The 17,199-nt window shown below is 48.3% G+C and overlaps 1 protein-coding gene across 10 annotated transcripts in view; it reads left to right on the top strand.

Annotated features, from left to right (window-relative positions):
• The window catches only part of MACF1 (microtubule actin crosslinking factor 1), a 337,865-nt gene that overhangs the window by 10,076 nt on the left and 310,590 nt on the right, over positions 1–17,199 (top strand). The window contains exon 1 of one of the 10 annotated variants that reach the window (XM_043461817.1): positions 7,945–8,263. The exons of the other annotated variants lie outside the window; for them this stretch is intronic. Within the exon in view, the coding sequence (XP_043317752.1) occupies positions 8,170–8,263 (94 nt within the window). The 5' untranslated portion in view covers positions 7,945–8,169. Of the gene's footprint in view, positions 1–7,944; positions 8,264–17,199 lie in introns of those variants that run through there. 10 annotated transcript variants of the gene reach the window in all.

The raw sequence follows: 17,199 nt of genomic DNA, 5'->3' as shown, positions 1-17,199 counted from the left end.
TTGCCACCTGTCGGGTAGAAGCTGGCCAGCTTCCTGGCTGTGCCTTGGCTTCCCTGCAGGGGCAGAGCTGGTGCTCCTGGCTGTAATCTCTGCCCAGACTTAGGATGCTGCTGCAGAGACGGTCTGGAAGGCCCTGTAACTTAAGGAGTGATTATGGGCTGAAATTCCTGTCCTCAGCTGTGTCCCACCCCTACCTAACAAGGTACCAGGCTTTTGCCTTTGGGTCAAGGGGAGGATTCTACCTGGAGCCTCAGTGGGTGTGTCTCTAGGCATCCTCTTCCCTTCTCATTCCTTCCTTTCTTCTTCTCCTAAATCTTCCATTCGTTCACTCCAGGGAATGGCTTTGGGAGTTGGCTGGAGTCCCGGTTCCATCACTTCATCAGGTGGGTGACTCTGAGTAGTTACTAACTTCGCTGAGCCTCACTTTCTCAGTTAAAATGAGGGCGCAAGAGTACCACTGTCAGGCCTTGCAGGTGGATTAAATGAGATAGTGGGAGTGAGGGTCTTGGTCCCTGCCTGCTGTGCAGTCAGAGTTGATACATGTTAGCTATTCTCATTAATATATTCATTCATGCCCTTGTGCACTAATTTATGATTTGTTAATTCATCCCATTGCTCATTCATTGATCATACCCTTGTTCATTTAACCATATTCCTAGGGCTGCTGTGTGGGCTTCCTAGGTGGTGCTAGTGGTGAAGAACCTGCCTGCCAATGAAGGAGACATAAGAGATATGGGTTCAGTTCTGAAGTAGGGAAGATCCCTGGAGGAGGACATGGCTACCCACTCCAATATTCTTGCCTGGAGAATCCCATGGACAGAGGAGCCTAGTGGGCTACAGTCCTTTGGGTCACAAAGAGTGGGACACATCTGAAAGCACACACCCACAGCCAGGACTGCTGTGTGCTAGACTCAGAGTGGGCTTCAGAACCCAGCTCCAGCCTGTGAAGGCAGCCAGGGTGCAGCATGAACTGTGCACATTGCAAGCCCGGAGTTGTGAGGATGTTCTGAGAGGGAAGGGCTTCCTCCTACTTCTGCCCTGCCTCCTAGCTTAGAGCAATGATGGCATTTGATCTGCGACTTGGAAAAGAGATAGGAATTTGTCAGGACAACCTGAAGAGAGAGGGTATGTCCCTGTTGCTTGTTTCTGTTCTTGCTCTCCTTTCTTCGGCCTCAGTAGAAAGGATGGGAGGTGAAGAGAGAACAGCTGATGGGAGTTAGGATGAAAGAATCCAGAGGGTGGTTTGGGGAGTTGAACTCTGGACTCAGTCCAGGAGCTCCTGAGAGCTGATGCCAGCTGGGATCCCCTAGTAAACAGTAGTTGGAAAAGCTACTCTGTTTTGAGTCCGAAGCGTGTGCCAGGCATGAACATGTATTGTTTAATCCTTATGGAACCTTGGAAAGTTGTTGCTATTCTCCCTTTTTACAGAAGAGAAAAGTTGAGGAACTTGTTTGAGCTCATACAATTGGCCGATAGTGAACTGGGATCCAGTACTGGTGAACCTGCACAGCATCCCTGAAATACAACACGGGCACGTGCCCCTTGGAGATGTTCATTGCTGGCGTTCAGGTTGGCCTAACTCCAAACCCCCTGCCTTCTGCAGAACACTGCAAACATATACTATAAAGTTGTGAGAATACAATAACCCCCCATCACCCAGATTCAAGAATTATCAATTCACGGCCAATCTCAGTTCATAACATCCCCCAATTCTGCTTCCCCAGTTACATAGATGTAAATTTCAGAAATCACATACTTTCAGCTCCCACAGGTTTCCCTGGTGGCTCAGCGGTAAAGACTCCGCCTGCCAATGCAGGAGACATGGGTTTGATCCCTGGGTTGGGAAGATCCCTCATGTAGGAAATGGCAACCCACTCCAGTGTTCTTGCCTGGGAAATCCCATGGACAGAGGAGCCTGGCAGGCTACAGTTCATGGGGTGGCAAAGAGATGGACACAACTTCATGACTAAACGATAACACCTCCCACACTTCTTAACTCTTCTATTGCCTTCCCCCCGTAGGAAGTGTATCCGTTTATTTGCTCAGTAGTTCTGTCTGAAGTCTGGCCAAGTCCCACTGCACCATTTCACAGAAGTACGAGGAGGGATTTTTGACTCCTGGCCCAGGGCTGTGTCAGTGTTGCTCGTCTGATCCTCAGTTCCTTCTGGCTTGAGGTTCATGCCCTGCTCCCCGGACACACAGAACTAGGCTGGAACATACCTGGTTCTGTGTCTGAAATCTTGCTTTCTGAGGGTGGTGTCTGTCTGGTTTGCCTAAAATACTTCAAATCCATAGACCCTGGGTTTGAATCAGCATCCTGCCAATGTACTTGAGGAAAGTACCCCCAAAATAGATTTTTGAGGATTTGGTCTTGAGAGACTGAAGTTGAGCTGTGAAAGGAGTGAATTCTTTTAAAATCATGTGCTGTGTTGTGCTCAGTTGAGTCCGACTCTTTGCTACCTAATGGACTGTGGCCTGCCAGGCTCCTCTGTCCATGGGATTCTCCATGCAAGAATACTGGAGTGGGTTGCTGTGCCCTCCTCCAGGGGATCTTCCCAACCCAGGAATCGAACCTATATCTCTGGTGTCTCCTGCATTGCAGGCAGGTTCTTTACCCACTGAGTCACCTGGGAAGCCCTAGAGGGAAGGAATTCTGTTCTTGTGCGAATCTATGTAACTCAGCCCCATGTCTACGCTGTCACTGCTGAATTGTTCCATGTGGCTCTGATCTTCAGCAGGAATAGCTGCTGCTCTCTAAAGCCTGAGGTAGTATAAGCTGGGGAGATGTTTCAAGTGGAGGGGAGATTCATAGGTTACGAGCCACACCCCCTAATTTGGGGAGTCTCCCAATTCCCCAAGGGGTCCAGACTGCCTGTGGCCCTGTTTGGTAGGAACTTCAGAGGCCCCCCCACCCCTCCAGATGAGGCCCCCCCCGACCCAGAGCAGGAAGGGAGATTGGGTGTGGTTGAACACACTGGCCTCATGTCGGCCTAGATTCCTTAACAAGAGAAAATAAAACATATTCACAGAGACTGGGAGATCGGAGAGGGGCCAGTACCTTTTCCAGCTTCTACTGATATGTTTCAAGTGCCAAGCTTTGCGCTTAGGCTCTTCTATGCTTTGTTTGACCTAATCCTTGAAATAACTTGAGGAGGCGGACGTGCTGCAATAGAGGAAACAAACCCAGAGAGTTGGGTAACTTGCTCAAGGTCTTCCAGCCAGTGAGGGACCAAGCTGGGAATGGCACTAGCTCTGCCTAGCGTAACCCCCTGCCTCCCCCACTACAAGGAACAGGAGTTTAATAATAGCTAACATCTGTGTGCCACTTCAAGGCTCACGGAATGTCTTAACATCCATTATCTCCAAGGAGCCTCGGGAAGCCTGGGGTGGGCAAGACATTCCACGCCCCTTTGAGACAACTGCCTATCAGGGGTCCAGCTTCTGCTCATTTCCCCCAGTAAGGATTGAAGAGTCTTTGGCATTGGCTCTGATAAGCCAGAGGAGAAGGCCCAGGGAGAGGCTGAGGTGGAGAGACTTGGCCAGTTGCTATGGTAACCCAGATGGCTGAGTAACCATTTTGAGGGTTGCTATGGTGACGGGGTGATGGGCTGCTGGGTGGCTGGGATCTTGTCTTTCTGGGTGGCTGGCACCATCCAAGCCTCATAAATTAGTGGTGGTGTACTTTCTGAACGGAAGAGGGCAGCATGATAGGGGGCAAATTCCTACCCCAGAAGCAGATTTGGGAACTTCAGGCAAAGTTTAGCAAGGGTTGCCAGGGGCTGGGCTGAAAAGCTTTGGCTGGGACTAGCTAAAGCTGATGTCTAAAAGGATGGTGGGGCTAGGCCTGGAGTTAGGTCTTCTAAGCCTAGAACTACATTTTCTTCCAAGAGTTGGCCAATGGATAGCCCCTTTAGTGTCTGTCTGTCTGGTTGGCTGGCTCCAGCTACTGTTAGGGCACAGGAGACTGTACCTTTGCAAAGAGGATCAGAGAAAACACACACACACACCCTCCCTACTAGCAAGTAGTTTATTTATAAAGCAGCAATTAACACATGTAAAATAATGCAGTATGAGCCAAACTGAAGAAGTGCTAGGAGTAAGCCTTCCAAAGGCTGGAGGAGGAGCACCAGCAGGAGAAATTATTTGTACTTCCCTCTTTGCTCTCTGTGCACAACCTGCCCTCAGCTCTCGGCCACTGAGCGGACACTGAATCTGACTGAGTTGCCTTGAATCGCAGATCTAGTTCATAGCCCCCACCCCTGTGTGTTTTCAGCAAGGCACCCATGCCTTCAGCAGATGTTTACTGAGCACCCACTAGGTGCAAAGCATTGTGTTCGGCCGTATGATAAAGAAAGTGAAATCAGTTCTTCTGCCTCAAAGAACTTGTGAACCAGGGCGCTAGGAGGCAGTGATGTAGATAGATATGCACAGTACATGTGGTTGCCCCAGGAATGGGGAAAGAATTGGTTTGTGGTTGGGATTTTGAGAAGAGCCTCTTCTATCTGAGTTGACTAAAAAATAACCTCAGGTCGTTCTCAGGTAAGCTTTACAAGATGCGCAGGGAATCATTAGGGGGAATTGGGGATGGAGAACATTCCAGGCAAAGGTTCTGAGTTTGATTGTTAGGGATAAGGGAAATCAGACTGTAAAAGAAGGTAGATGTCAAAATATGGAGGACTTTGAATGCCGGGCAGAGGTAAGGGAAGCTGTGAGAGAAGCATACTCTCTTAAATACCCTTGCCTTCCGGGGAGTCAGAAGCCACAGGCAGCTGAGTATTTTAGGATCATCTAGTCCAGTCATTCATGCATTTAATCAAAAGTTAAAACAAATATTTAATCAGTGCCCTCTGGGCCAGGTCCTTTGCTAAATGCTAAGGACCCTGTGGTGAACGAGACACAGAAACAACAGCCCTCAGGGAGCTAGTGACTTAGTAAGGAAGGAAGACACTGAACCTGTGACTTCAGTGTGATGGTTATTACCCAAGGGGAGTAGGGAGGCAGGAGGGCCTACTACTCGGAGAGATGAAGGCTGGCTTCCCTGTGGGATTTTCAGCAGAGGCCTGAGCAGGAGCGAGCCAGGATAAAAGAGGAGAGCAGTAGAGGGTTCTGGCCTGGGAGAAAAGGCAGATGGGAAGGCCTTGAGGCCAGAGAGCCCATAGGAGGAGGTGAAAGAAGTTGAGCCTTAGGGAGAGAGGCACCTGGTGAGGCTTTTTAAAAAGGGGAGGACACTCAGAGAAAATAGGGCTTTATTTACTTGCATTACCCCTTCCCACCACTAGATGCCCTTCGGAGTACATCTTGTCTCGTTCAGCTTCCCCATGGCAGCCTCTTTGGAAATGCAACAGCAGTCTCACTGTTGGAGCAAGGGAAAATATAGACCAAAAGGAGAGAGCCTCAGAGCTATCCCAATTGTGTGGTCTGGCTATAAATTTAGACTGTTGCCTGGAAAAAACCAAAAACCTCCCCTTCCTAGGCTTCATTCTTCCCATCACCCCCCACCCTCCCAGCAGCCGCTTTGTTCCTCTATCCTTGTAAAATTTTCTCTGTATAAAACGGGAACATCAGCCAAACATGTGGACTTCCCCCTTTCCATTCATTAGAAGAATGCATTACTTCAAAATCTCTTGGGAGCATTTAAATGCAAATCGTGTCAAGAAGCCCTTCTAGCCACAACCCAAACCAGAACTTTCTTCCTTAATTACCATGCTTCTTAATGGCATCTCAACCCCTTGCCCTCTCCCCTAGATCACCCCCCCCCCCCCCCCCCCCCCCGGGCCTCCAACAAAGCCTGGTTCCCAGAACAGATTCTGATTCCCTTCCTGCACTTGTCTTTCCTCACCTTTGGCAATTCTTGAGGAACCTGCTCGCTAAGTGGTGCATGTAGCAGCCCCAGGAAGGGATGCAGCAACTTTCCAATTTACTGTGCTGAAAATGAAGAGGCAGATGCTGTTTGGGGGCGAGGGTGGAGGTGTGTGTGTCTGTATGTTTGTGTCTGGGCTTTCCTAGCTCCTCTGCTATGAAATAATATAGGAAATGCAGATGACTCAGCATGAATACAGTCAAGATCCTCAGAGTTAGCATTTCTATATTCTCCGCTGTTTACGAAAAATGTGCTTATGCCATCAATCACCGACTTCTGCATCCTGCATTTTCTACTGAAAGCCTTTTATTTATTTTAAAAAGAATAAACCTCAAGCTTCTTCTCTTCCTTTTCTTAAACTGAGCTCATTAGCAGTTGATGCCAAACTGTGAACTAGTTTTTTTTTTGAGCACAGAGGACTAAACTGGAAGGAAACGAGCATTTGTCCAAGGCGCCTCCCTGTCTGTCCTCTTTTAGGCCCTTCCCTGTATGATCTCTATGCCTAGAAGTTGGGCATGTCAGCAAAACTTGATGGAAAAAGATATGATTAATGACTTGCTCACACAATTTTTGATCATGGTATGATGTGGAAACAACCATCAAGCACCTATTAGTGAAAAGCATCATCTCTTCTTGTTATTAATGTGCTTGCTGAGCACTGATCAAGTACTTGGCACTACTCATAGTACAGAGATGCAGGCCCTGCCCTGGGGGTGAGACGCTTCTCTTAAAAATCTCGAGAATGGGAACTGAAATGGAAGCCCAAGTCCCAAATTTGTCCGCTTAGTGTCACATGAATTCTTTTTTGACTTGCTAGTGCTCTATTTATTATGAGATCAGCGAGCCTAATTTTTAACTTAGAACCACATTTCCACCTGCTTCCCGCCGCCCTCCCCCTGCATCCCCAAAATTAACAGACTTGCTGAGGCTGGGAACGATAATGGCTAGCTAGGTGTAGATGTGGGCAAAAAAATCACCTGCATTTACCTGAGTTCCTCACTCCTCTTGCCCCAGTGCAGTCCATGAATACTGAGCCTGAGGGATACACAACTGAATGGAGAATCAGAGGACGTTGGGAATGCCCTCCTCAAAATGGTCCCCAGTATATCCCTACCCGCATTCACTAGCACTCTTTCTTCATTCTTTCCCCTTTCCCTGATGACAGAGAGTAATTGGCTTGCCTTTTTCTTCTGTGAGCAGTTATGCTCCAGAATCCTTTTGTTACATAGCAGACCTGGTTCAGCCTCAGGTTCCCACATTCCCCCCTTTTGATCTAAGCCTCTGTTCCTATGGCTATCACAGTGTAATAATATTCCTGTTGCATCGTTTCCCTGTAGGTGTGTTATCTCCCGTCTCTCCTCTCATTCACCCCACGGTGCAGTCAGAATCCTGTTTTCATTCCCTCAGTTGTCATTTCTCAGGCTCTGGCTCCTCGTTCTTGGCCTGGTTTATTTCATGGTGCTGGGATTCAGTTTCTTCCGTTTCTGGAAAACCCTTTGTTCCTGGGATTCTTTGTGGTCTGAGTGTTCCCTTGGCCTCACCCGGCAGCCCGTCTGGATCTTGCCCCGGCCTCCTCCTGACCGTGTCTGGCCCTGCGACCTATCTAGGTCTTTGGCTCGCTCCCTAACCTTCAGCGTCTCTGGGTCCTTCTCCGGCCGCGGCACAGGCCCAGCTCGGCTTCTCTCCAGCCAGGGGGCTCCCTCCTTTGTCCCGGCTCCGGGTGTGGGTCCGCCCCGAGTGGGGCAGGCCGCCCGCCCCGCGGAGTGGGCCCCGGGCTCTCCCCACCGCGGCGGCCGCCCGGGCCTTTCATCCCGACGCGCCGGGGGCCCCCCACCCGGCGGGGCTCGGGCGGAACGCCCCCGCGGGGGCCGGCCTCCCGGCCCCCTCCGCGTCCCGGCCGCGCGGGGGCCACAGACCCCGGGGGTGGGGGTGGGGGGCCGGGGGGGCTGCCGCTCGGGGCCCGAGGAGGCGCGGGGAGAGGGGCGGGGAGCGGGCCGGGCCTGGCGCTCCCGACGGGAGGAGCCGCCGCCACCGCCGGCGGCGGGGCGGGCTGAGGGAGGAGCGGAGCCGAGGGGTGGGGAGGCGGAAACGCCAGCGGGACCGGTGGCGGAGCGCGAGCGGGCTGAGGAGCGGAGCGCGAGCGGCAGGCCGAACGAGGCGGGCGCGGAGCGGAGAACCGAGAGCCGGGGCACCGCCACCACCGTCGCCCTCGGGCCGCACAAAGGGGTCGAGGCTGGGGCTGCCGCCTCAGCGCGCCGGCCTGGAAGCGGCGCCCGCCGGGGCCCCGGGAGAGCGCGGCGCGGGCGGCCATGGCCGGCTACGTGCCGGGTCAGCAGCCGGCCAACCGCAACCAGGAGAAGGAGTTCGTGCAGGCGTACGAGGATGTGCTGGAGCGCTACAAAGGTGCGGCGGCGGGCGAGCGGGCGGGCGGCCCGGGCCGGGGACAGGCTGGAGCCGGGGCCCGCGGCAGGTGGGGTGGCGGGCGGGGTGGCGCCCACCCGCGCTGGGGCCGGGCCGGAGCGGCCGTGGGCCGGAGCCGGCTCATTTCTAGAGTTGAGATGAACGTCCGAGCCCTCTCCCACCTGGGACGGCGCCTTCACAGGACTAGTTACATTATGTGCCCTGTTATCGGGCCTCCGCTAGAAGGAGGCGAGGCCAGGCGCCGCTTCGGAGACCAAACGCGGCGGGGAGTGCGGGGAGGAGGAGGAGGAGGAGCCGGGGCGGGAGAAGCCACCCGTTCCTGGAGAGGCTTGGACCTCCGCGTGCCCGCCGGGGTCCCTCGCCCCCTTTTGTCTCCTTCGGCCTCGGATCAGTCGCATGGCAGCGGAGGTTGTGAATTACCTTGGTTCCTTGGGGGTCGGGGGGGAGGGCAGCGGGTGAGCATCGGGCGGGGTCGGTGAGCGTGCAGGTTTGGTGGCGAGGCCGCCTTCCACCCCCAGCCCCTGGGCTTCCAGCCTGATCAAGGCAGGGGTCTACGGCTCCCCGTCCTCCCCACCCCCTAAAGATTGTCTTGGGAGGTCGGATTTCCAGCCCCTGGAAGCTCTCTTGCTAAGCACTTCTCCAAGTTAATGCCTCATCCAAAGCCCGGGTGTCTGCAGAAAAAGTTTTGACAGGCCCGCAGGCTGGTGGACCGCGTTTGCGTAACTGCTGGAGGTGCCCCTTAAGTGGAAGCAGGGATGCGTGGCCTCGGTAGGCCCAGGCTTTGATCTTTAACATCTAGTTCTGGGATTTTGCTTTGTGTGGCGGTTGTGCTTGCCACAGACATGGAGATTTCCCCAGAAACTACATAGGCAGCACTTTCTCCTATTTTATTCAGCTGGGGCCCTTGTGACTGGGCCTTGAGTTTCTTTTCATCTTAAGGAGAGGAAACTTCAGCCCTTTTGACCGAGTCCAGCATACTTGTTTATGGCAGCTACTCAGTGAAGGGAAACTAATGAAGAAGCTGTAAAACGCTCCACCCCCACCCCTCCGCCCCAACCGTGCCATTAGAGCTCTGCTTGGGAATGCAGCAGAGAGAGAGAGAGGTAAAATGCTGAAATGGACCTGCTTAGGAGTTCTACTTGTTCCCTTCTGCATCAGCTCCTGTAAGCTGTCCAGGTTTTCCTGCCTGCAGCAAGTTTTCTGTCAACCCCCCTGTGGTCTTTCTTTTAAGAAATGTGGTTCATTTCAGTGCACAAAGAGATTAGATTGTGCTGCTGAACTTCATTGAAAAAAAAAATGCTGCTAAGTGGATGGTTTCATTAAGTTTATTTTGCAGGATTTTGGGCAACTCTTGTGCCCCTCTGGGCTGGTCTCTGGCTGCTGTAGCTTTAAAAACCAGCAGAATTAAAACAAAAATAGGTGAAGAAATCCCAGTACTTCAGTGGATCATCTTGCTGGTGGCCTCCAGCTGAAAGGAAGTGCAATTGCTGGCAGGTGAAACTAGGAAAGAAGGGGGAAGTAGGGCTCGTTCCAGGAGAGGCTCCTGTGTCCAGTCCTTTTAGCTGTTTCACTCAGTTTGGCCTTCCTCTGAAGGACTTTGATCAGGTGTATAGGAATTTGATCCTTCCCAGACACAGATCTCTTTTTTGAGCAGAAGAATGAGTCAAAAATGGTGAGCCAGAGTCAATTAACTTGAGCTATATGAGACTGTTGTGCAGTCTGCTTTATGATAAGTGCCGAAGAATTTCTCTCCCTTTTCTGCACCATTCTCACTAGGAAGTTAGGGTGGATTAGCATCTGAACCTTTGTTACTTTGCTGTGTGGAATTCCTGCATTTTCCAGACTTAGAAATCCCCTTATTACCTTGTAGAGAACTGTTTGCCTAAGCTGGAATCAGTAGAGTGAGCAGGGGAGGTAGTTTGTGAGGTTAAAGCCAAACATTCTTTTGGAGAGAGTTGGGGAAAGAGATGTTGATGATGATGGGGATCCGAGACACTCATTGTTTGACCCCTAAATGACTTGGATCTCTCTGCTTCTATTAATTTGTAGTCACCTCCCTCTACAAATGAAACAGGATTTTCGTATTCAGAAGGAGAGCTGAAGTTTTCAATTGCATAAACTGTCCCAGAAGGGGCAAAGATGAGAAGGGAAGCGATGCATTTGCAGCGTGAGCGGAGTAGGGCAGTATGTATTGCAGCTATATTAGGGTTGGTTGTCAAGCATGGGTTTTCGAGAATTGTGCCTGGCAACCATTTGCCTGTGTGTTGGTAGTGAGCATGGTTTTGGCAGGATTGGATGCAGCCTGGACATAAACACTCTCTCATTTCCTAAATATCCCAAAGGCTCTTGCAGACCTTGACTGGCCAGCAAACAGGAGGTACTAAGTTTAGTTTAGTACCTAAACTTTGGATCCTAACATTTTATAGTGGGCAGCAACCTGACAGAATCAGGGTAGGTTCTTCATTCTTCTGATCCTCGAACGAACAATTATTAAATTATCTTTTAAAGGTAACATAGTGTTAGCCATGGAGATGCCAGAATTTTGAATGAGATCTGGTTTCTACCCTTGGTCATTCATATCTAGCAAGGGAAACATATATGCAAGCAGATCATTGTGATCCTGTGATCAGTGCTGGAACAGACATGTGGGTAAAGTACTGCAGAAGCAGAGGAGAGATGAGTATCTCCACTTGGGGTTCTCTGGGAGGTCTGAGAATAGTGGTGACATTTGAGTGAGCCTTTAGGATAAATGGGGTTTAGTCTGATGGGGGAGCGCAGGTAGGGGAGAAGGCAGAGGAAATAACACATGCACAGGCATGAAGGTATGAACTAAATGGAGAGGTTTGAGGAATGGGAGTAGTTGAATGTGACTGAAGGGCTAGAGTTTTGTGGGAGCAGGTAATACTGTAAAGCGTACTGTAAAGCGTCCAGCATATAAAGATTCTTTTGTGGCTTCATTCCATGGGCATTGGGGGAGTCAGTCATTGAAAGTTTAAAAAAAAAAAAAACCCAACCATTTGTAGGCCAATTTTATTGCTTCATAATAGAGTTCATACCTGTCCAGTGATTGGAAATTCTTACTGCTGCCTGGAGCACACTTTTCCTTATACCAAAGTGCTTGTGAAGCTCATAATCAGATGGTTGCTTGGTAAATATCAAAACAAGAGAGAAATGTTTCATCCAGATGATGATATGGACTGGTCACATGTACACTGAGGTCCTTATGAACACCAATGGAAGCTAAGAAGGAACAGCCAGAGAGGTAGGAGAACCAGAAGTTGATTCGTTTCCTAGTGTAGAGACAAACTCTATCCTTGGACACGTATGGATGGAGTTTTAGCTTTTAGAGAGGAGGTTTAGAAACAATTACACTCTGGATTTGAGGTGGGTGGTTAAACAAAAAGGGTAATATGTAAGGAGGAATTAGACTATGTTTTTACAAAGCCCTAAAGACTGAAGAGCCTTTACATGCCAGGCTGGACTAGAAATAAAAAAGAACGTTTACATTTCAACATTGGTAACATGGACTATTTGGTACTTAAAAACTTCAGAGTTCTCACTAGGTGCCAGGGGTATATGAAGCTACTTAGGACTGCTTTTTTTTTTTAAATCATACCACAGAAAAGAACTTACAAAACTTAGTGCACAGAGAGTTAGGACTGAAGGGTCGGCATACTGTTTAACAAATTGAGCAAGACTTTGTATTTCTTCAGTCCTAGTTTTGCCATTTACCTACACTGTGTGACCTTGGAAAAGTTGCTTAACCACTGAGCTTTGCATTTCTCATCTGTTAAAATGGGGATGATAATACTAACTCCTTGGGATTCATAAGAATATAAATGAGCTATTGACACATATTAAGCCATTAATATTTAGTAAAACTTTTATATATTATATATAGTACTTTGTATTTTACAAAGCGGCCTCATATTCATTACCTTATTTGATCTCCATAATATCCTGTAAGGAAAGTATTATACATGTGGGCAAATTTAGTAATACAGACTTAAATTATTGTCCAGGAGTCAGAGGATCCTGGTGGCTCAGATGGTAAAGAATCTGCCTGCAATGCAGGAGACCCAGGTTCGATCCCTGGGTCAAGAAGATCCTCCGGAGAAGGGAATGGCTACCCACTCCAGTTTTCTTGCCTGGAGAATTCCATGAACAGAGGAATCTGGCAGATTGCAGTCAGTGGGGTCACAAAGAGTCGGACACAACTAAGTGACTTTGAGCAACTTCAGTGAGAGGATCCAGGCTTCTAGATGAAAGTTTCATGCTGTATTACAGAAGGAAATTTAAAAATCAGAGCAGTAAAAAAAAAAAAAAAAAAATCAGAGCAGTGACTTGGTTGAAGTGAGTTAACTGTGAAAATACTTTAGTCATTACTATCATTGTTAATGTCATTATTGTTATCAGTTTTTAGCCCCTGAACTACTGTCTCACACCTTATGTGGCCTGCATTTATTTCCAGATCTCTGAGCTGTGAAGGATTTCTTTTTCCCTCATTATAGGAGAGGTTTCGTGGTATATAAATCACTGAAACAATGTAGTGCAAAGTGGTAAAGTTTTGTTAACACGGTGGTTGGAAAATACAAGCTTAGGATTTGGTATTGTTTATCTAAGTGACATACTGAAGCAATCTCTTAGTTAAATGTACACTTGGTCTTTGAGTTCCTTTTTAGGACACAGCCCATGAACTGGAGTGGATGGCTTCTAGACAGAACAATAGAGTAATTGCTGCTTCTGGTCATGGACGCTGTTAATTCAGAAAGTGAGTCAGGTCCGTCTGCTGGGAAATCACAGGGTTTGGCCACACTCATGCTGTTGAAATCATAAATGTGTGCATGTGCTAATAACACTGCTTATGAGAGCTACTGCCTGCTCGCCTGCTCGCTTACTGTTTTGGACTTGCTTGGCAAGTGACATCATCCATGCCAGGGAAATGCATCAGCTGAGGCCTTATTGTCCTGGTACTTTTCAGTGCCAATTTCAGGTTTTCAGGATCATCGTATAGAGAGTACTTCGGAGTGCACATCTGGGAACAGGATCAAAGTCACAAGTGAACAATTATGGTTGTACAGTGAGTTGGTAGTGTTTTCTCAATGATCCTAAAAACACCCAGGCAACTCCTTCTACTAAATAAGGTTGGCACTTGCAGCTTCTGACAATTATATGTTGAGCCACGTTGTGACCAGGTGTGTGGAGTGCTAAAGCTCCTGCCTTTGCTCCTCGTGGTTTTGGTTGGAGTTTAAGCCTCTGTTCTCTTGCTTCTGTCAGGGGCATTTACTAATTTACAGGCCTGGAGGAGCTCTTTCAGACCCATTGGCTTGGTTTGTTTGCAGTATCTAAGAATGTTTATTCTGACTTTTTTGCTACTTCTAGCAAAATACTATCTTTTTCTTCCAGAACTTCTCAGTTCCTGGAATAAATTACACTGAATTTCTGAGTCTGTCTCCAGTTTTTTGGGCCTTCCATAATTTGACTTGTTCTGCACAACTAATTCTATCCACTGTGATTGCTCTGTGCTTCATTTGGGCAGGTCTCAGTAATCATTCCCTCAGGTCCTCATACCTGCCCCTGTGCCTTCATGTTCTCTCTTCCTGGAATGCCTGCTCCCTTTCTCTTTGATTCTTCACATCTTATCTCTCCTTATTAGCGCTAAGCACAAGGCCTGTGTCCTCCATGTGGCTTTCTCCCGTTCCTCTATCAGAAATTGATCTCTCCCTTCACTGGTCTCCTGGAATGTCTACCTCATAATTAGTCTGTTAACTATGTACTGTTTTGTATTATTCTTGCATTGCTTCATGTCTATTTGAACTGTTTCCCTAATGAGATTTTAGATTCTTACAGAGTAGGGACTTTTCCTACTTCTTTTGCATGTGGTCCATTGGCAGGGAATTTCTCTCAAGAGAAAGGGCAATCTTGGCAGCACTTTCAAGTCATATTTCAAGATAATTTTTTTTCATATTGTAAAAGTTGTATGTGCTTAATGCAGAAAATGGTTAAAAAAATACAAGGCGGTATGTAAAGCTTTGGGTTATATGCCTTCTGTGTATGTGTGGAGAGTGTGGAAAGGCAGGCCTACCTGCAGATAGATGTGCTCTAGCTGGAGAGAATGCGGCTCTCAAGAATAGGCCCTTCTTAGCAGCCTGGGATCTGATACCCTTAGCTTGCTTCTGGCTCCATAAATTTTATGTCAGATTGTGAGTCTGCTTTTGTGGGGCCCAAACACTTATTTTTCTTTCACTGTTCAGCACTGCTTTCTTCTGCAGGACTATGTGTCAGTCATCAGGATGTACCAGTTATCAGGGTTGATTTGGGCTGTTGCCTAGGACAAGTTAATTAATTGGTCAGTCAGCATCTTTCCTTTGGGCAAGCGCTTTGCCAGCTGTACTATTGGGTTGCTTCTTACCATAGCAAATTTCTCTCATCATTTTTATTCAGAAAGGTAAACAGTTCCTTTGTGTGGGTAAAAGAACAAGCTTTCTTGAAGTGTCTGTTGAAGTTCACATGGTTTCAACCTGCGGGAGCATGTTGGATTGAGATATATAGGAAGGGGTTTTTTTGGCCATGTTTTTCAGTGGGTCTTCAACAGTGAGTAAGCTCACTTTTGTACACTGCATTCTATTAGCAGCTATAAGCAGATACTCTGTTGGAGAGTGTGTTAATTGGAAGATGGGGGCATTTAGTGTTGAAAAATAACATTAAGATTAGGGGTCGAGGGAAAGAAGGTCCTGAATGTTCATACGGAGAGCCCGAGTTTTATGCAATGGACAGGATTAGTGTAGTGACTGTGTAAATGATGAATGAGCGTGGAAATTAATTCTCTAGGACGTCACTGTTGCAATTGAGTCAGGAGGTTAGATTAAGGGATATTAAAGAGGGAGAGGCCTGTTTGAGAGACATTCTGGGCAGGGCTTCCCAGGTGGCATTGATGAAAGAGACGTGGGTTCCATCCCTGGGTTGGGAAGAGAAGGGCATGGCAACCCACTCCTGTATTCTTGCCTGGAGAATCACCATGGACAGAGGAGCCTGGTGGGCTACAGTCCATAGGGTCGCAAAGAAACCGACATGACTGAAGTGACTTAGCATGTATAGGGACCTAAGTTTAGATACTGTACTAACATTGCTAACTCTTCTAGAAGATTTTGTCTTGAAAAGAATTCATTAACACTCATTCCAGGGCTATTCCAAAGCAAATCTTTTTTCTTGTTTAAAAATCTTCTTCTAAAGATTTTATTCCATCTGAACTTGTTAGATAGGGCTGTGTGTTTGAACCTAAGGCTCAAGATTGGGTTTTTTGGTCTTTACCTCTCATTTAAATTAGCAATGCTGAGTGCCCCAGACACTTACTCTTCCCGTCCTCTGACAACCTTCATTGTATGCTTCCAGGAACACCTGCTGAGAATTGCATAAGAAATCCTCTTAAATCCCTTCTAAAATCTTCCATTATATCTTAAAGTGCTAATCTCCCAGAGTGTCAGGGGGTTGTCTGGAGGATCCATTCATTCATTTAACTAGTGTTTATTTATTGGCCACATTGTGTGGCATGTGGGATCTTAGTTCCCCAACTAGGGATCGAACCCACGCCCTGCAGTGGAAGCGCAGAGTCTTAACCTCTGGCCCACCAGGGAAGTTCCAGTAATCATTTACTGAATATCTACTCCGAACCAGGCAGTAGGCGAAGTGCTGAAGGAACAAAGATAATGTCCTTGCATCTCTTTGACCTTACAGTTTAACAGGGAAGACACTTTGGTAGACTGACAATGACCTTCCATTGCAGGGAGTGCTAGTGAACAGATGAGGCTAGCGCCATGGTAGTGAAAAGGAGTACCCACGACACCCAGAGTGGGGAAGGACCAGGGAAGCCATCCAGGAGGAAATGACTGACTTGCCACCTAGAGAATTCAGAACTCTGGGCAGAAAGTTCAGGTGAAGGGCTTTCTGGGCAGCATGAACAGGAGGAGGGATAGAGAGCCTTAGGAAAGGAAACACAGGATCTTTGTAAGGGTGGAGTGGAGGATGTGAGGGGAGGAGAAATGAGATGAGGTAGGAAAAGTGGGCAGGGCTGGAATGTTGACTGACTGTATCAAACTGCAGAGAGTTTAGACCTCACCCTACAGGCTTTGGGGAGCCATTGAACGATCTTAGGCAAGGAAGACTAGGATTGGATTTACACTTTATTTTTTTATTTTTATTTTTTTCATTTATTTTTATTATTTGGAGGCTAATTACTTTACAATATTGTAGTGGTTTTTGCCATACATTGACATGAATCAGCCATGGATATACATGTGGTCCCCATCCCGATCCCCCCTCCCATCTCCCTCCCAGATTTACACGTTAGAAATACCCCTGCTCTCGCCGCGTTGTGACAGAGGACTGGAGAGGGGGAAGGCTAGTGACAGACCAGTTAGGCAGCTGTTAGAGTAATTTACAAGTGATCAGAGTTTAAACTAAGGTGTGGACATAGCAATGTCAAGTGGACAAGTCAAGAGATGTTAAGGGGTAAAATCCATGGGTTTTGTTGACTAATTGGATGTGGTGTGAGAGGGGAGAACCTAGGATGGCTTGCAGTTTCTGCGTGGGTGGGTGGTGTCATTAATTAAAACTGGGAGTCTAAGAGGAGGAAGGTCATCTGTGGGCACTGGTGGCAGTGCTGGCGCAGGCGATGGCACTGAGTTCTGCTTTGGTTGAGGTGAAGTTAGGGTTTCTGGGGGGTGCTGGCAGAGGTGCCCTGCCCGGGGGCATCTATAGGATATGGAGCTCAGGAGAGCTCTAGATAGGAGTGGACAGACCAGGAGATTGCTGAGCGAGTGTTTACCCTGAGAGACAAAAACCCTGGGGAACTCCAAGGAGAGGGTGGTTCGGGGACCAGAGGAAGAGGATCCTGTGAAGGAAATTGTCCACCAAAAGCG

The sequence above is a fragment of the Cervus canadensis genome, chromosome 2 (assembly GCF_019320065.1).
Source record: "Cervus canadensis isolate Bull #8, Minnesota chromosome 2, ASM1932006v1, whole genome shotgun sequence".
NCBI lineage: Eukaryota > Metazoa > Chordata > Mammalia > Artiodactyla > Cervidae > Cervus > Cervus canadensis.
This window is presented reverse-complemented; position numbering and strand designations above follow the sequence as displayed.